General features: G+C 46.7%; 1 protein-coding gene across 1 annotated transcript; it reads left to right on the top strand.

The window, feature by feature from the left end:
• The first annotated feature begins 1312 nt into the window (after positions 1–1312).
• Positions 1313–19847, top strand: TMEM39A (transmembrane protein 39A). The gene is made up of 9 exons (XM_083883363.1): positions 1313–1327; positions 11489–11682; positions 13198–13420; positions 14742–14825; positions 16236–16378; positions 16835–17177; positions 17991–18178; positions 18676–18796; positions 19300–19847. The coding sequence occupies exons 2-9, from the start codon at positions 11570–11572 to the stop codon at positions 19531–19533; spliced, it is 1449 nt and encodes a 482-aa protein (XP_083739489.1). The 5' UTR covers positions 1313–1327; positions 11489–11569; the 3' UTR covers positions 19534–19847.
• Positions 19848–19937: the final 90 nt, after the last annotated feature.

Here is a 19937-nt window from a genome sequence, read left to right as displayed (position 1 = left end):
AAAATGAACTCAATTGACATTTTATAGAGACGGACTTAGGGAATGATATCTGTGTGTATACACCAAAGGGCAGGAAGGATGATGGAATATTTGAAAGTGTGGCAGCTGGCACGATGTAAACAGTGTAGAGTAAGGGGTGGATATTGCACTGGTTTCAAATGGTTATATGGGCCTTCTCCACGTTAGCTGAGGGTGCAATGGCAGCAGGGCTTTTCAGCTGCTGATGGTCAACTGATGTTCAACTGCTGATGTATGAGATAAATAGATGTGCTGGCTGTAATGAAGCAGTTAACTATGATTTTATGATTTTGTTTTAAATGGCATCTCATGATGCAAAACACAACTACCCCTCGAGTGCTGTGTCCAGCCCTGGGCTCCTCACCACAAGAAAGGCTTTGAGATGCTGGAGCAAGTCCAGAGAAGGTCAACAGAGCTGGTGAAGGGTCTTGAGCACAGGTCTGATGAGGAGCAGTTGAGGGAGCTGGGGTTTAGCCTGGATAAGAGAAAGCTTGGTGGGACCTTATATCACTCTCTCAGTACCTTCTCCCAGGCAGCCAGCGACAGGACAAGAGCACACAGTCTTAAGCTGTACCACAGGAGGTTTGGATTGGACTTTAGGAGGAATTTCTTCCACTAAAACGATGATTAGACATTGGAATGGGCTGTCCAGAGGGGTGGTGGTGTCACAGTCCCTGGAGGTGTTTAAGGAAGAGACTGGACTTGGCCCTCAGCGCCATGGTCTGGTTGACAAGGCGGTGATCAGTCATAGGTTGGTCTCCAGATCTCTTTTCCAACCTGATGGATTGTGCGATTCGGTGTAGAGCTTTCTGTATCTATTTTACCCCGTGATTCGGAGCTAACAAGGAGGCGGAGCACCCGCCTGAGGAGCCCCAGCAGCGCGGCCGGGCCGGCGGTGGCTCCGGCTGCCACCCCCAAGATGGCGGCGCGGCGCGGACACGGCCCCGCCCCGCGGCTCCCGCCCTCCCTGGGCCGGCCGGGCCCGCCGCCGCTGTCGCCGTGTGATGAGAGCATCAGCCCTCACTGCCACGTCTCCCGGGCAGCCGGCGCTCTGCAGGGCCGCGCCGGGGCAGCGCCGAGGCCGAACCCGCCCGCCTGTTCCTCTTCCCTTCCCTTCCCCTTCTCCTGCCCCGCCGCGGGGGCAGCGGCGAGGTGGGTCTGCCCGGCGGGAGGAGGGACGCTCCGCGGGGCTCCCGCTGCCGCCGCAGGCTCGTTCCCCCCGGGGGTCGCGGGGGCCGGGCCGCTGCCGCCGGAGGGGACCCCGCTGCCGGCTGATGTCCGAGCCGCGCCGCCGCCCGCGCTTGGATGTGTGAGTACCGGGCCCACAGCCGCGGCCATGGCACCGCCGGGCCCCCTCCCAAACCTGGTGTGTGTCTGTGTGGGAGGGAGTGTGGGGAGGCTTCTGCCGCCTTTGCCCCGTCCTGCTGGTAGGTTACGGCGTTTGCTCCCGGGCTCCTCCTTCGAGAGTTTTCCTGCCGTGTCTGGGTTAAAGCAGGAGGTGCGGGGAGCCGGGTGCTGTGCGGGGGGAGAGGTGAGGATGGAAGGCGAGGAGGTTGGGCTGGGGTCACGGGAGTGTGTGTGCTGTGGGCTTTTAAAGCGCTGTCCCTACGTGACCAGTCCTGCACGGGCACTCTCCTGGGGAAGGTGAAGAGCTGAGGTAATGTTCTGTAAGTCCAGGCAAAGCCAACCCGCCATAAGGTAGCGTTTCCAGAATGGATGTGGGTGCACCTTTCTGTTGCTGTTCTTTTTTGTACCACAGAGACAACAATCATCCTCCCTTATACAGGTTAGCAGTTGTGCACATGATTTTCCCTGTTACATGAGGCAGCTCCTTCGCTACTCCAGCATCATTTTAACATGTGAACATAGAGCAGAAACAGAGGCAGCTTTGTTTGCAATCTCTGGTTGCTCTCATGCATGCTTTCCATTGTGAGTAGGGGGCCCCTCGTGTCCCTGTCGTCTGCTACAACTTTAAGCGAAGAAATGAGATGTCTGTGTTACAAAGGGGTGAGTTACGGAATTTTTGGAGACAAGGCATCCCTTCTGTAACCATCCCTTCTGTCTGTTAACTCACTGTAGCCAGAAGAGATTTTCTAGGAGAGGGATTCAGCAGTCCAGGGGTGGGACTGGAATGGCTCAGCTCAGTTTCACAGGATACTGAAGAGCCCCTTTTTAACCCACAGTCTGCTCCATGGCTCACCTCCTGGCACTCCTGATGTTGGACTGTTTCTGACACTCATTTCTCTATCCAGCTGCACCTCTTGGAGTGCAGGCTCCCTCAGCCAAGGTGCCTGGATGATACTCTGCTGGTAAAATCTGGGCTCACTGGTGTGTAGCCAGGCAATGCTGACTCTCCTGGGGGTTGAGCTGAAACGTCACCTGCTCCTTGCTGTCTCTTATCTGACTGGAAGTTCGTCAGGTGTAGATGCAGCTGCTCCTTTCTGTTCTTGAGCTTCTTTGCCTCAGGTTTTGCTGTACAAACCGGCACATCGGCTGGTAATGTTTTCCAGGTTTGATTTATTTGGAACAACAGAGAAGCTCAGATGATATCACTGGCACAGGACGTGTGCTCAGCGTGTACTCCTGATCTCAAGACCACAGAACACCTGCGTGCCTCCTGTACAACTCATTCCTGGCTGTCTCTTTGCAGACTTCCAGGCATTTGAGACCTGACTTTCAGAAGCTCTGGGTGCCCACAATTCCTACTAACAGAGGTGTCTATACTGCCTCAACCAGAGTGTTCAAAATTATTAATAATTTCAGAAATGCAGGCCTTTATTTCTTACTTTTAGGTTTAGTCTTTCTTGTTGTAAAATGGGGATAAAACGTTTTGCTTCTTCTTTACAGAGCGTGTTTCTATTCTGCTTGTAAGATGATAAATTCTTATTGAAACTTTTTTGATTATACAGATTAGCACCCTGCTGAGTTACTTGTCTTTCAGAGACACTACTGGCATTTACCACAGTACATTTTGTGGTAGCTAAGGAAATTAAGCAATTCTCATCTTACTGGCCTGCCTGTATAAGCAACATTTGTGCTGATCTGACATTGCCAATATAGGTGTACTGTTATGTAGTACTCAAAAGCGGACAGGCCTAATCACTTTTTTTTTGTCTGTATATTCTTCAGACATTCCTCTTTGTTCTGAAATTTTAGATTAAAAAAAATAAAATTGTGTATGTAGTGTTTGAAGAGGAAGAGCCCCACACCTTTCTGCTGGTTTTGAAACTGAGTAGCATTGAACACAAATCTTCTCTGCAAGGATATGTGGTGCAGATAGACTCAAACCTGGTTGTCATAATACTTAACACTTTTTCTTTCTGTAGGCACCAATTCTGGATGTTTGAGAATACAGCCAAGAGCAGATGTACTAGAAATATTTGTAAGGTGGCTTCTAGTTTCCATGAGCATTCAGTTCAGAAACCAGTTGGGCCACTCAGTAGTCCTAAGTAGAGTTACAGTTCCTGAAGATGGATGTGGTGGAAAGCAACAAGGTAGCAGTAATTCTGAGACTGTCCTGCTCCTTAGTCTTCCAGCTCCACAGCCTTCCCTGTGCCTCAGAATCATTAAATCCTGGAAGAAGTTTTCTTCTGGCAGTTAAAACTGGAACTTTAATCCATTTATTTCTAACCCTACCACAGTTAGGTAAGTGGCATAGCTGTTAGCAGGTGGATTTTTAAACCTGTAGTAGCTGTGTGACTTGGGAAAATAACTCATTAGCTTTCACAAACTCTCCTGGAAGATTTTGTGCCATTCTTTGGTGGCTGTTGTGGTTTGTGAGTTATTTCCAACCTTTTCTTGACTTTTTTTTTGGGTATTGTAAGTGAAAACAAGACTTCTGGTGAGAAGTGGGTATTGTGCAACCAGGTCAGGAGAGCTGTCCTGGGAGACAGGGTGCAGTGACATCCATGTGTACTGAGGGGTTTGGAATTGATGGTTTAAACCAAAACTATCAGTAGGCATCTGCAGCCCAGAAATACAGATAAGGGAGCATGGATGCAGATTCAGACAGCTGGATTAGTCTCAGTATAATTAATTATACAAGAGATTAATGTATTCTAATGCATTTTCTCAATCTGCTGGATTAGTTGCTCTGTAAACAGTCATACAAAGTTCTGAGTCCTGCCTACCAAAGCCATGGAGGTTGAATTGAAGACTTACTGTTTTGTGGGGAATATTTATATCACCTGAACCTGTTGTTTAAGAGGCAAATAGAGGAGAATTGATGCATTCTCAAATGTGGTTTATATTTTAGTGCAAATTTATGATTTATACAAATTACAATTTGTTTTAAATTCCCTGCAATATTGTTGCTTTTCTGCAGTGTCAGGGATGTGCAAAGTGTTCTCTCACTGATACTTTCTGCTGTCAATGCCAGTGTGATGACTTGGTGTAAGGCTCAAGGAAGTGGTTTTTAACTTGGGTTCTTCTTCATGCCTTCAAGCTCATTGCTACAGATGGCAGCTGCCTGCCTTATTTTTAGCTATTTGAGGACAAAATAGAAAAATCCTGGTGACTCCCCATGATTTGTCATCATGGCTGATCTCCATTAAATTAAACATAGGGATTGGCAGAGGAACAAAACCAGCAGGAAAGCTGCTTCTGTTTGTTTTTAAAAAAGCTTGTCTAAAGTGCTAAAATAATACTGTAAAAAATATCCACTACTACATACAGAGACCCTTGGGAGGAGAAGTACTTGCTGAGCAGTTTATCCTGTTTTGGATAAGGAAACTGAGGTCTGTATTGCTTAAACAAGTTCCCTGAAAGTCAGTTGAAGAGGAAAGATGAAAAAGCAAAAGATGTCCCGGCCTGTGCTCAGGCCATTAGATTGCAGGTTTGTGTTCAAGGTTGGGAGGAGAATGCATATTTTGGTGGCTTGCTGGATGGAAAATTCTAAGATAGGCTCTAAAAGCATGAGCGTTGTATTTTTTTTTCCTCTTTTTTTTCCTCCTCAGTAGTGGTCTGTTTTGTTGTGCATTTGCCTTGATCTCTTGGGAAAAAATATTTCAGAGGCCGTACCTAAAATTCCCTGCCTTTCCCAGTGAGTACACACGGCATGGGATAATGGAGAGTGATCTGTAGCTGTGTTTTAGCAGAGCTGTGGCTGTGTGTAATGTTTACTGAAGAGCTCTGGTGCAAGATGTACTTAGGAGTGAGTGTGTCTTGATAAATTGTATTAACGGCCAGCTTTGATAGCTTTGCCTGTGTTGTGTCTGCTGAAACACTGCCCTTGTGATTCACTTCCCAACCAGCATCCCCTTCTAAACACAACTTCAGTTTCTATCAGGAATGTGGAGTTGGAATTAAAACTTGTGTTGTTACATACTCAGAGAACTGTCTGGCTCAGTAATTCCCTCCAGCTCTTTAGTTTGGGCCTCTCACTCTGGATGAGGCTGGGCTTGCTGTCCCCTTCCCCACACAATTCAGAAGCATGGGAACTCTAGGACCAAAATAGACTGTGACCCAACTGGTCAGGCCTGCATTTCCCTCTGCTGCTGGAAAAGCTCAGCTTTGCAATTCTGCCTTGTTCTCACACGAGAACAAGGCAATGCTTTCTTTATTCCCAGATTCAGTGTTTGGCTGTGAGTGTTGCTGTATACATCAGAAGAAGCCAAAGAAAATGTTAATGTCTTGCTAGCTGTGTAATACTTGTTGGCTTGGAGAGGAGTGTTTTTGGCCACTCTGAGCTGCTGAGCCTTGAGCATCTTGCATTGTGGGGTCTTGGGTTTTTTTCATTTCCTTTTGGAATATAAATTCTCTTGTCTTCATTCATAAAATTATTACAATCATTCATTAACGTCTTCCTAAGCTGTTTGCTTTGACTGTTGTAGCAGTTAGTTGCACAAGGTAATTATATGATAATGTAAGGTAATACTGTTTTATTACACCAGGAATTGTGGCTTTGTTCTTGTACTCGCAGAGGTTTGTTCAGAGCACTTAGTGTGTGTCTCAACCTTCCTCCAGTTCACAAAAACTTGAACTTGCCTGTATTCTGAAGAGGACACTATTGCCTGCATACCTCTGGAAATTTCTTCCTTGCACCCCCTAAAGTAAGGTCTTTGAAGGGATTTTTAGGGAATGTATAAGATGTCTCTGTTTTTAAAAATGTCTTTTTCAGTATCTTGGATAATTTTGTTTATCTAGAGTACTAAAAACTTAAATCTATGTCATATCCTTAAGTATGTCTGCAGAATGAGCTGATTGAGCTTACTGCACTTTAACTTTGAGAGGCTTTTCTTAAAAAACTTTCCTTTCCTGTTCCCATTTTTGTATGTGGGAGTTTGAGTTACTGTGGCAGCTACAAATAGCAGGTGCTGCCTTTCCTTTGCTTTTAGCTAAAACTTTTATTTTTCCCACTTAACTTTCTGCTTAGCTCTAGTCTTCCTCACTGAAATCAGGCTAGAAATAACATGACTTGAAATGAGTCATAGAGTATATCTGTAATTTATTTATTTATTCTTGCCTTAATCTTGCTACTTTGACCCTTTGGTTTTGGCATCTGTATAGAGGACTGATAGATGGAGCCTCCTCAGCCAGAGTTGTGCTGCGTCAGAAAAGTCTGCACTGACAGAGTCTTGATTCGTTGGTTTTGTTTTTACAGAGCAGGTTCTTGCTTCTTGGTGATGGAGCAAAAATTAGTCTTGCTGGTGCACCAGCAGCTCTCCTGTTTGATGGTGTTTGGGCTGCACTTCAGGGGGGTTTCTGTCCCTCTGTGCCAAATCCCCCTCTTAATCCATCGCTCTGTATGGCATGAGGACTTGGAAAATGTGCTGACTTGGAGACCTCCCTCCTAACCGGTTTTGCCTCCCAGCCCTGGGCCAGGTGGCGGGTGTGTGCCTTTGGATCCAGCCAGAGTTGAAAGGTTGTGTTGACTTAGCACTGGGGCAGCTCTGTGCAAGCCAAATATTTAGCTTTCCATCTGATAACCTGTCGGTTGTTTCCTCCCTCGCAACAACCAAATGCTTGTTTTACTCCCAGACCAGTTGGGGATTTCACAGAAGTTCTGCGTCTTTTTGGCTTCCGGTGTGGCAGATGTGAGGGTGCTGACAAGGTGGCCTTGTGACCAAGGCTTGGGTGCAGCCATTGCTGCTGCCTTGGCTCTCTGGTGATTTTTCTTCTTTTTTTGTTACGTTGGATGAGTCGATCACTAGCTTTGTGTCTGTTTTTCCAGCTGTCACAATGGGGTTTTCGTTTTGGTTGTTTTTTATTTAAATAAAAAAAATTAAGAGGTTCACACTAAAGGGAAGTAAAAATTACCCATAGTAACTAGGACTGTCAAAGTTCAAAGGAACACTCGTGTGATAATTTGCAAAGATATTAGGATTGCTGGACAACTAGAAGTTTAAGGTTAGGCTGACCAGCTGCAGTGAGTTGAATCGAGGACATTAGCAACCAGGAGTGCATTTTCAGTTTCAGGAAGGAATGGAGCTTTGTGTCAGCGCTCTGCAGCCGTGTGGTGGGGGTGGCTGGCTGCACTTCCCTGCGGGGGAGCCCTGCACACGTGGCAGGTGTATTTCCATAAAGCACGGGCACCCTGAATGGAAAGTCTTGCTGGGAGTGTCTGTGTTGCTGTGGAGGAGGCAGAGTCCCTCACCACAGAAGCCGTGTGTTGCTTCACCCCCAGCTGTCACATGCTTCCTCAGCAGGAAGGAGGTTGCTTTAATTGAGATGGTGAGTTGCAGTCAGACACCTGTGGTCTTCTTGAGCCTCACTGCACCCAGTGAGGATGGTCACATTTCCCTTTCTGCTCTTGCAAGTAACTGGCTGTAGGACTTGTGGAGCCAAGGCGAGCCACTTGAATGTTTTTCAGCCTCTGAGAGTTCTCATGCCTCTGTGCAGTGAGCTTCCCAAGAGGACTGGAGAGGCTTGAAGTTTTCTCCAATTAAAAAATGTTAATGCCATCAAAATAGCTGATTGAGCTTGGTAGCATTTCCAGCAAAGAGGTGGGGAACCAGGCACACTTTCCATTCTGATGAGTCACTGACTTTCTCCTGATTTGCCTCTTGAAAGAGCTGTTTGGGCAGCTGCTGCTGATGCAGGAACATGATTCTGAGTGATGGTCCTTGGGGAGCAGGACAGGGCTGCACAGTGCTTCACCTCTGAATTGGTGAATAATTGGTCTGCTTGTTATCAGTAAAGTCTTGCACACAGCTGTGGTTCTTGCCTGTCTTGATCCTGCCTCAGGATAGCTGGGGATCTGATGGACAGGAGGGGTATTGTGGCACAGAAAACAACAAAAAAAAGACCAAGTGCTTTGTGTAGTCCTAAAAGCAGGAACTGGAAATCAGAGCATCTGGTGCCTTCTGTTTCTGGATTTTCCTGTAACTGTGTCACAAATGAAGGTTTTGCCTCTGTCCTGAGGTATGGTCTGCCCTAGGACCCAAGAGCCGTCTGTGCCCACATCCATTCCCTATACATGGGCATTCCTTGTGCATGTCTGATGTTCTGTAGTTGCTCTCCAGATCCTGCCTGTGTGTTTTCATGATGCCCCATCTGCCTCAGAGAGGAGATCTTGGAGGTTAGGTAGTATTGATTGTGAGGATTTGAGGATGAAGGGACTGCAGGCATGTGACTTATTTTTTGAGGGAAATTGTAGGTGAGCTGGAAAGAACAGTGTGGGATCACATTAATGGACTGAAGAGTCTTGTCAGGAAAAGCTTTTATCTTTCATTAGTCACTTTTTCTGCATGACTCTATAAAATAATATCACTGATAGGGTGGGGAATGCAAACAGAGAAGGGAGCAGGGTGGACTCTTCATTAATACTTAATATGACTTGGAATATTATCTGTTGGAATAAGGGGTTTATGGAAACCTTTTTTTCTTGTTCACATATTTTTCAAAGTAGAATCATGCCTTTGTTTATTAATTGAAAGCTATAAAAAGGCTTTTCCCCATGTCTTTCCCCTCAAAAAGGAGGCCTGTTGATTGGTTCAAGGCTAAAAAAAGCAGACTTAGAGTCAATCTGATCTGTAATCTCACTGCTTTGTTTAGCTTTATCTGTGGAGCTTCAGTTTTGTGTGGCTAGTTCTACAAAATAAAAACAAACAAAAAAGGAATGGTTCTTAGGCAGATTTTGCTCCAAAAAATGCCTACCTAATTCGATCTAACTCCAGTAAAGTAAAGTTATTTAAAGCTTGGCTTGAGGAGCTGCCCAGTCTATATGTTCATGAATCACTGTGAAAGGGCTTATTCAAGTGCATTTAAAATATGTGCACTGACGTTAAGGATGGCTTCTTTCCATGGGCAGTTGTTTTTACTGGTAGAAACCTGCATTTTACTGGTGTGCAAAGCCAGGGGCTGGAATTGCGATTGCTTCGTGTCCAAGTGTCTGTATTGGCGAGCGTGTGAGGCATACTAATGGGGTGATACTAATGAGACCTGTTAAATTATTTACATGAATTATTGGACGTGGTATAAAATACCTTCCACTGTTAATAGCACTAATTAGACCACCAACATATTGCATCCATTATCATAAATATCCTGTAGGTCGAATCGGACCAATTGTTTCAGCTACCACAGGCCCTGTGGTAGCTAAATTTGGCTTAAAATGCTTTTCAAGTTTGTGCTTTTGGGGGGGAGAGATTCTTCATTTTTTTCCCTTCACTTTAGCTGCTTATCAAAAGTGTCTGAATGCCCTAAGTGAATTCTGCATTGTTTGTTGCTGCCCCTGCTCATCTTACACATGCAGGAGAATCTTCTTGCTTATATTTAATTCCTGAAATGTAAATATTCCCAAATAAAACTCTAGAACATCCTAGGGCAAACTGTCTGCAGGCTTTGAAGTCTTGCTTGACTAAAAGGTAAGGAAGGCTTCAATCTCTGTTGTTACTGGAGATATGAGAGTTTTAAAGTCTGCCAAAACACACTATTTACCTCAAAGCCAAAATTCTCCAATGTTTGCTCATCTTTCATGCATTTTCACATCTCCTTTTTTTTTTTTTTTTTTTTTTTTCTCTCCTCTCTCCTGGATGTCTGGTTTTTGGCGTGATTTTTTTGGGTTTGGTTTGTTTTGATTTTTGCCAAGTCACTTTCATGTGGGTGTGCAGAAAGCATTCATCCTTTGAAACATTTTGATTTTTGTTGAAAGTTTGAGAATTGGTATCCTGCTTTCAATCATGACAATTGTTTATTGGAGTAGAGCTGAAGGACGGGAAATTTTAATACAAAGGGCAATTCTTTGAGGGAATTTTTTAGAGAAGTACTCCTGCACACTGTGTTCATGGTGACAGTCCTGTGACTCACTGAGAAAACTTCTGGCATTTCTGCCAGCTGTGATTTCTCAGGATTTTAAAGGAGGTGATGACTGAATTATAAATAGACCATAGGTTCCATCTGTACATTTCAAAGCTACATCCAGAGTTTCCCAGGAGGTGAGTGTGCTTTTTTGGCCTCTGGGTTGGTTCTGGCTATGGTATTTTTCCAAAAGGGCAGCTGATTTAGACTCCAGGCACACAGACACAGCAAAGTCCTTGGAGTGAGATGCTCACTCAGTGTCTTGTTCCTGTGCAGCACACATGCACTCCAGTTCAGTCCTTCACTCCCTTATGTCCGCTATGTGTTTCCATTGGAAATTTTTCTGATTGCCAAAATCCTTTCAATGTCACGTGGGAGACCAGTGAAATTAAAGAACAATTGAATGGGAAGTGATAAAGTCTGTGCCAGAAACTACACCATTGTTTCTGATATTCTGAGTTGCCCAGCCTCTCTCATACTGGTTCATTTTAAGGCATTGATAGATTTAAGTGTGTCATTAAAAATAAATAGATAAATAAATATATACAAGTCTACTTCTGAATTATTTTTCTTTTCAGGGGTGGGTTATGCGATTGCCCATATGTGCATTTGAAGTACATGCATACATGTGTGTTTTGCTGCACTTCTCTGCTAACTAAACCTACTTTTAAATGGATGTATTACCTTGGTGTCACTTGGGCATTCTTAGCACAGAAGGGAGCTGAACTATGCAGTTTCCTTCAAGGACACCAGTCTGTCTGTTCAGAGCTCTGCCAGAGGGTGCCCAAATTACCTACCAGCATCAGAGCCTGGCAGGTAACATGCTGGGTGCCTAAAGAGAGCTGTGAAGCTCTGGTAGCTCAACCACAACATGGAGAGGGCTCTCTCCCAGACTTGCTTTTGAAATAAAGCACACGTTTGTGTCATCTCCAGCTCTGGAGATGCTCAGTGGTGCTTTCCAGCCAGCAATAAATTCTGTCAGTCATTAATGGCTAATGTAAGTAGCCCCTTTTTAGAGACATGGTGTCAGTGGTGTTCATTCTGGGTGTGCAAGCAGACACTGACCCGCTGCCACTGAAGTGGCACAGTGTTTTAGAGTGGTGATGGCTGTCCCACAGGGCTCTGAGTGTATGAGAGTGACTTCCTTCTGCAAGGATTTGCTTGGCTGGAGTGCGAACTGAGGGAGTGTGACCAGCAGTTTAAGCTTGTGATGTTTCTGCCTCCTTTGCAGATTTGGGAAGGCTTTGGGATCGTTGTCTGGGTGTCAGGGCACAGCCTGCTGGAGGCACTGGAAGTGGACTGGTTCCTGGTCATGCCCGGTGGAAGGAGGGGACCCAGCCGGCAGCAGCTAAGCCGTTCAGCTTTGCCTTCTCTGCAGACTCTGGTTGGCGGGAGCTGTGGAAACGGTACCGCTCTGAGAAACAGGTGAGGACAGGGCTGGGTTCCTGAGACATCTGTGGCTGGGACAGCAGTAAAAGCAAGGAGCCTTGATGCACCCTGAACCCTGTGCAGGGGCATGGCTTTGTGGTGAAAGTGAGGGGAGACGAGAATCTTGAGCCCTCCACTGTGGCATTATGAGATGGCTCAACCAAGAGGGAACAAGTCCTGCGTGACAAACCTTTTCCAGCTTCTCTTCTCAGCTCTGCTGTGGTACATGCTTCCCTCTGCAGCCCCTCTTTAGACTTCATGCATTAAAACCAGCCCCATGGAGGGGATTGTGGAAGTGGTCTCAGCCCCCCTTCACCACTCACTGTGGTCACAACAGCCAGGGGTGGAAATCACACAATGCTCCATTTGTCTTTCCTGCAGCAGTTCCCAGAGCAGTGAGTCTTAGCAAATGATGAGTCCTTGTCTCGCTTGCTTGCCTTCACTGCCCTGGGGAATTAGTGTGACACATCAGAACACAGCTGTGACTCCTCCTCCTACATAATAGAAAGGCAGGGCAGGAGGATGCCCATATTCTGTTATAGACCTGCTGGTTGCAGATGAAACTAATTCTCAGAGTTGATAAAGATGAGCTGCATTTTCTGGGGAAGTTGGGAGCTGAAACAGGAACACACACAGAGTGACATTGAGATTACCACATTTGGTATAAAAACTGAAAGGGGCCCAGCATTACTTCTTTCCATAGAAGAGCTGGCAGACTAGAGAAGCTATTTGCTGCGTGCTGGGGCCCTGCTATAGGTTCATTCTTACAGAGTAGAGCAATCCAAGCCATTTAGCTTTGGCCTTTACAGACTTCTCTGTCTGGGGCAGAGGGACAGATAGCACAGTTTGAGGTTCTTGAGAAGCAAGTGACTGTCGAGACTGAAGTCAGGGCCCCGGGGTCTTGAGAGAGCGTTGCTTATCTGGTTTCAGTCAGACACAGCATAGTTCCTCCACCAGTTGAGTATGCCAGAGCTTTTAGTTGTCCTAGCCTGCTCTGGAAGCTAGAAAAGAAGGAAGTGTAAGAACACTTGAGAGGTTAGCCTCTAGGAAGTGGCTGAACTACTCCATTCCATTTTTAGTTACTCCTCTTTTAAAAAGAGGAGCTATGAAAGACAGTGGGCACTTTGCTGTGCTGGAGAAGGAGGCTGGGTGCTACTGTAATGTCCTGGTGAGGGGTGGAAAGAGCCAATATTGTGTTGGGTGTATCACAGAGTCCCTAATGATTTTTGCTCTGTATCTCTGCTCCTCAATCTGCAAGTTTACTGAAATATTGCTGGGCATGTCACAGAACTTCTGAGAGATCAAGCTGTTGTCCAGAGAAAATTTTGGATAAGGGTTTTGTCTGAGCCAAGATGATGGAGTTCACCACCAGCCTCATGTCAGAAATATGAATGCAAGACTGCTGTCACCTCTCCCCTAGTAATGGCCAGTCTCAAATTCACAACCTCACGCACTCTATCCTGGAAAATGATGTAGAATGTTTACCAAGTAAGTGATATCCATCTGCTTCAGGAATGGTAGTGCCATCAGCCTCTCGGCACCTCCCATCACAGCGCTGATTACTCCAGAGCCTGTGCGTCACTGCCGGATCCCTGAGCTGCCGCTGGATGGGAGCCTTCTCTTTGAATTCCTCTTCTTCATCTACCTTCTGGTAGCCCTCTTCATTCAGTACATCAACATCTACAAGACTGTCTGGTGGTACCCCTACAATCACCCTGCTTCCTGCACCTCACTGGTGAGTTCCCCTGCAAGTGCCATCACTTGGGCTTTTTTCATTACACAGCTGCTTTTCATGCTTCTTCAGTCCAGAAATCACCAAGCATTTGACATTAAGGGAGTGAGTGAGAGTTCACATGCACCCCCATCAGTCAGGGCCATGTCATCCCCCATTTTACAGGGGAGAAAATACATGGCAGGTGAGAGAGAGGAGTCAGCAGGACTTCTTGAGGGGAAATACTTTGCACATGTTTGCATGGTCCAGCTAGCCTCTAGGGTCTGACAGAGTTGAGGCTCCAGGAGCTGTCTCCTGCTGTGAGTGCCCCTTGCCAGTTGAAACAACAGAGCCTGAGAGAAGGAAGATGTGCAGATTTTTGTTAGGATCCCACAGCAGGTCAGCAGCACAGCTGGGGAGAGGGTCAGATCCTCAGCTTACATAAAGCTCTCAACCTCCTCGGTTTCAGTGTTGTTGCTGTCCCAGTAAGCTGCCTGTGAGCAAAGCCAGCCTGTGCAGCTGGAACCGTGTCCTGAAGGCTCTTTGGAAGCACGAGGTGGTCCCTCAGTTACCTGTACCGACAGGTGGTGCTGGTGTTCCAGTCGCCAGCCTCCTGCTCAGTTCTGCTGTGCTGGACACAGATGGCTTAGAAGTAAAAGCATCCTGTTTGGGACTCCCTATCCAGCAGGATTTAATGGTCATTTGTTTGTTCCCATCACAACCCAAGCATTCTTTTTTACACAAAATGTCCTTGAGGTACCAAACAGCTTCTGGCCAGAATATATTGGATGGTTTCACCGAAAAGCTGCAAGAGCTGTATCTAACTTGATGCAGCTAGAGAACTTCATGGCTAATGAAGATGAGATTTCTCAGGTCATCTTGGTTTCATCAGGAAGCATGGGTCGCTACAGACCATTTTTGAGGCCAAGAGAGAAAATGAGCTGGTGTGCTCACTCTGGACTCTGGTTTGGCTGCCCTTCATCTGGTTGCTCAGGGGCTTTTCTGTGGAGAACCTGCAAGCTGTTCTCCATGGTAGGAGTCTGGTTCTAGATGACCCTTTGACCCCAAAAATACCTGCCTGAAGAGTGGGTTTGTTTTGTTTTCTGTGGAAACCTCTCCATGGGAAGGAATATCCCTGTGGAGAAGGTCTTGTGTCTGGAGACATTCCTGTGTCACAAATATTTATTGCTTTTCCCTTATCCCTAATAGAGAGATTTGGGGAATGCTTACATGAGGTCCTAATGGTCCTAATGTACTCTCCAGCAGCCAGCCTCCTAGTCTCAACCCATCTGGGTGGTTTCAGAGTCCCTTTTCCTGGTGAATACCTTTTTTCTTTCCTCCTTAGAATTTTCACCTCATTGACTACCACCTGGCGGCGTTCATCACAGTGATGCTGGCACGGAGGCTGGTGTGGGCCATTATCTCTGAGGTAACATTCCCACTGTTCCCTCTCCTGCCTGTAGAACGAGCTGCAGGACATGGTCATCCATGGCCTTAGAAAATTCTGCAGGTTGGAGGGTTTCTTCTGCAGAAGAGTCTGAGTGTGAAGGACTAAGATTTTGAGGATGCCCTTCTGCCTTGGAGTTTTCTCCTTGACACAAGTCATGGTGTCCTGTAGTATTGGGGAGCTCTGTTGGCTCTGCATCTAGGAGGAGATTAAATGGTCCCACTTGTTTATTTATCTCTGCAGGTACAATACTGTAACCCACTGTCTCATGCTAGAGAAGTGGCCAAGAGAATTGCAAGTCAGGTAGCAAAAAGGCAAAGAGGGAGGTTGGCCAAGACAAGAAGAATTAACAGATCAGAGGGGGAAAGGTCAGGAGGAGGCTGTCTGACTACACAGAAGTGAAATAGGAATACTGCTAGAAGTGCTTTTCCACTCCTGGTTACTCACTAACTCAGACTCTGCTCATGTCACCGCAGATTTTGAGACCTTCTCTGTGTTTGTGGGGGCAGAGCCAGGTCTCTCTGAAAGGTTATTTTTAGGAAAATAGAAGTTTTGTCTACTGAAATTGTTAATACAACTCTAGCATAAGCAGTGTTTAAAATAAGTAAATTAAATAAAGGAACAGTTATGTCCTGTTGAATAGATGAATGGAGAAGGTGGGAACTCCGAAGTCTCTTTTCATCTGATTCCTTCCATTTTCATTTATGTTCATATCCTCCATTAAACTTCCCATAGACTGAAATTTCTGCATTGAAATCTTCCATGCAGGTTCTTGGGCATCCCATGTATTGGCTCTAACCCTTAAGAATCTTTTATAGTTTTCACCACACTTTTTATAGTTCAGTTCCATTCTCTGCTCTGGAGATTGGATCAGGCTTTCTTGCTGTGGTGCCTCCTCACTACACGGCAGCCTGCACATCCAATAGAGCTAAATTATGGAAATCTGGGTTTGAGATTGGCAAGGTGCACATCTTCTCTTCCCTCAGCTGCAAACTGTGACCTTTCACAATGCTGAGACCTGATCCTTCTAAAGAAAAGAGAGAGGGGAAATGGATTTCAGGCCATCCTGGACTATCATCAGAGCAATAAGAGACTTGAGCAAAAATATTTTTCTACGTTGCAGCTCTGATTTTTTCTTCAAAGGCTCTATTTTAGTCATGCCCTACAATTTGTGATTATTTGACTATTTTGGATCCTGTCAATCATTAATAAAATCAAGGCATTTATGTTTGTAGGACAATCAGTTTCCTGCTGATTAGGAAGAGGGCAGCTATCCCTCTCCTGATACCTCCTGGCACCCCTCTCCCTGCTCCTCCTCCACAGGCGTCCCTTGTGCTCATCTTCCAGCCCTGGTTGTTTTAGGAGTGCTGAGTGTTTCCTCTCCATTTGCAGGCCTCTCAGGTGGGTGCAACATCTCTGATGCGCTACATGGTGCGCCTGGTGCTGCTCACCCTATGTGGATGGGTGCTCTGCTGGACTCTGGTCAACCTCTTCCGCAGCCATTCTGTTCTCAACCTTCTCTTCCTGGGCTACCCGTGAGTGACTCCACTTTGAACCTTCTGGGCACGGGGGGCACAGCTGCTTGGGAGTGTCATGAGCCACCGTGGGAAGCAGAGCTGTTGGCTGTAATGTCTCCTCGATTTAGGATTAAAAAGGAAGCAGGAGTGGCTGGGGGATGGTACAAGGAGGTGGCACTGAGCTGATGAAGTGAATTGCCTCAGCTGCTTGTTTGTGTGAGGGGCCTTTACTGCCACTTGAAAACTGAGCCTTTGGGATTGTTGGTTCTACAAATGGGATTTTAAAAAGCTTCTCTGCACAGGTGTCAAAGTTGCAGCCTTTGGCCTTTTAGTGGGGAGAGGAGTTGGCTGTTAGCTTCTGAATGAGGGCTCCTGTGTGCTGTCACTCTCATCAGGGCCAGTATATGTTGAGGAGAGGTGCCCCCTGTTGGGATAACTGCTATTTCAGTCATTGTTTTCTTTCTTTCATGGCAGGTTTGGTGTCTACGTCCCTCTGTGCTGCTTCCACCAGGACAGCAGAGCACAGCCTCTACCTGCAGACTGTGGTTACTTGGTACAGGACCAGGCGGCAGATGATGGGGCTTCAGCTGTCAGCAGCCTGGTCAAAGACTTCTTCTCGCTTCTGTGGGAATCCCTGAGAGAACAGTTCAATAATCCTACGTCTATCCCCACCCACAGCTGCCCCCTTTCCCCAGATCTCATCCGCAATGAGGTGGAGTGCCTAAAAGCAGACTTCAACCGCAGGATCAAGGAAGTTCTCTTCAACTCTCTCTTCAGTGCCTACTACGTGGCATTCCTGCCACTGTGCTTTGTGAAGGTAGCTGTTGTCTGGCTCTCTCTGTGCCCCATCCTGCTGTCTCCTTCTGAATGTTGTGTGAACTGCTGCCAGGCCAGATTCCTGGTTAATTCCCCTTTTCTCTGTCTCCCCTTTGGCAGCCCGGATAGCGGAGCATGGCTGCATCCGGAGTGCACTAGTACTGCTCCTGGTTGGCAGATAGGTATTGCCATAAATGTGATGCACCTCTAGTCCCATCACCCCACTTACTAACTCCCCTTCTCCCACCCTCTGTCCTAGGCAGATGGATAGCTGTGCTCTTCCTAGAAAAGAGAACCTGTTGTTACCCGTCTCAGATCCAACATCGTGACTTTTGAGTGCTTGGATCAGAGGCTTTGGTGGTCAGCCTGTTAGAGCCAACTAGGATGCTTGGCAAACTAAATCCAAGAACCTCTTGTCAGCGTGGGGGTTGTATTTTTTCATCTGTCATTTCTCTAACTTGAACAAGCTCCAGTTGGTGCTGAGAAATGGGCAGGGGCTCCACAATCCATGTAGCAATCTTGGTGCAATTGGTGCTCCTGGGGCAGTTCTGTGGCAAGCAAACTGCCTTGTTACCTGCTGCTGGAGGAGGAGATGCACCAACTACAGCATCATCCCCTGCCCTTTCTCCTTCAGCTCAAGGAGAAGGGAGCCTTGAGTGTCTCCTAAGCTGTAACCCTCCGAAATCACCGGTCCAAAAGCGCATGCCTGTAACGTGTGGTGTGGGTCTGCTGGATGCACATGCAGTATGTCCCTTGTCATTCCTTCTTTTGTTCTGTGACAGTGGTGCCAAGATCTTGTCTGGTCTCTCCGCAGAGCACGCAGTACTATGACATGCGCTGGTCCTGCGAGCACCTCATCATGGTGTGGATCAATGCCTTTGTCATGCTCACCACGCAGCTGCTGCCTCCCAAGTACTGTGACCTGCTCCACAGGTCTGCCGCCCACCTCGGCAAGTGGCAGAAACTAGAACATGGCTCCTACAGCAATGCTCCACAGCACATGTAAGTGTGGGCAGGGGCAGGGCTTGGCATGCCTAGCAAGGGGCTGAGATGTTCTAGTGGATGAGCAAATACCAGCAGTGTTTATCTGCTGGGGATATGTCTCCACTCCCCATGCAACTCTACTGGCCTCATTCACTGAAACCAGAAATGGTTGCTGTAGAAAGCTGTCTGAGCTCCTCCAGTCACTGCTGGTTCCTTCCCAGAAAGAAATGCTGAGATTCATCTTGGCCACTCGAGAGTATCTTGAGCAGAGGCAGGGGGTGGCCCCCTCCACTGCAGTGGACAAGGTTCTTGCACTGGGAGCCACGTGTTCATATTACTCAAGAGTCCATTGAATGGGCTTTGTGATCACTCCTCTGTGCCTTTTCCAGTGGGAGCTAGGACATGTCATTGTGGCAGAGGCTTTGGTATTTTTCAAGATGCAGTCTGTTCCCGTGAACCCTCATTCAGGGCGTTGGGAGCACAGATGGTAACACTCTGCCATTGTTTCCCCACAGCTGGTCAGAAAACACAATATGGCCTCAGGGAGTTCTGGTGCGACGGAGCCGGTGCCTGTATAAAGCAGTTGGGCCTTACAACGTAGCAGTGCCTTCAGACGTGTCCCATGCCCGCTTTTATGCAAGTATCTCATCTCTTGCTTGGTGCCTTATGACTGTAGGGGGGAGGAGAGGCTCAAACCCAGCTGCAGCAGAGCAGACCGTGCAGGACAGAGTTCGGTGTTACAAGACAGGCTGGTGCTGCTGAGGAAAATATGTGTTGGAAGCAGTGGGGCTTTCCCATTCTGTCTTAGCGACCTCTGGGAAAGATGGGGACCACAGCTGTCTTGCCAGTGCTTTCTCAGCGAGGTGACACAGCTCTCCCATCAGGCAGTGTGGCATTCCCCTGAGAGGGTTCTAGTTAACACCTAGGTTTATTTCACCCTCTTCCCCTTCTTGAGTAAAATGGTACTTTTACATGTCTTGTATCTTACTGTTTTTCCTAAGTAGCAGCTAGTGGTGGCAGGAGCACAAGCATTGCTTCTGCCCCACAGTGGTCCCTGACAGCATTATGTCCATATTCCTCCTCCCCTCAACTGAGCAACAAATGACAGAAATCTCTCCTTTTTAACTCTTTCCCTGCAGTTCCTCTTTCACCGTCCCTTACGGCTGCTCAACCTGCTGATCCTCATTGAAGGCAGTGTGGTCTGCTACCAGCTCTACTCCCTGCTGCGCTCAGAGAAGTGGAACCACACCCTCTCCATGGCCCTCATCCTTTTCTGCAATTATTATGTCTTATTTAAGCTCCTCCGGGACCGGATAGTATTAGGCAGGGCATACTCCTACCCACTTAACAACTATGGACTCAAGGCACACTAGGCAGGCCAGACGTGTACCCCTTCCCTTCCTCTTCCCACAGGGCAGGGAGGGAACCTCAGAAAAAAAAAAATATTTTCGTACAGTTCTATTTTTTTCTTGCGACGTTTATAAATATTTAAAATATTTTATATTTTGTATACTATTGTTTTTGTGGGGCGGGAAGGGAACCAGTGGCAATTAAATGTCGCTTTATAAACAAGGTGTTATTTTATATATATATATTAAAAAAAAAATCTGTGTGTATATACCGTATATCTATACCCATACATATATCTATGTGAAGCAACAGGATTGTGTGTGTGGTCACTGTGTCTGCTTTGCTCACAGAACTACTGGTAATTAGGAACTGGTCTGCTGTAGAATTTGGATAAACTAACAGCCAGGGGAAAAATGGAAACACAGGG

The sequence above is a fragment of the Zosterops lateralis genome, assembly GCF_965231275.1.
Source record: "Zosterops lateralis genome assembly, chromosome: 2".
NCBI classification, from domain to species: domain Eukaryota; kingdom Metazoa; phylum Chordata; class Aves; order Passeriformes; family Zosteropidae; genus Zosterops; species Zosterops lateralis.
The sequence above is the reverse complement of the archived record's forward strand: the minus strand, read 5'-3'. Positions and strand labels throughout refer to the sequence as shown.

Coding starts and splice junctions, on each gene's coding strand:
- TMEM39A (XM_083883363.1), top strand. CDS start 11,570: ATGCCCGGTGGAAGGAGGGGACCCAGCCGGCAGCAGCTAAGCCGTTCA. Junction 14,826..16,235: donor TGTGGGCCATTATCTCTGAG/GTAACATTCCCA, acceptor CTCCATTTGCAG/GCCTCTCAGGTGGGTGCAAC. Junction 18,797..19,299: donor TGTCCCATGCCCGCTTTTAT/GCAAGTATCTCA, acceptor CTTTCCCTGCAG/TTCCTCTTTCACCGTCCCTT.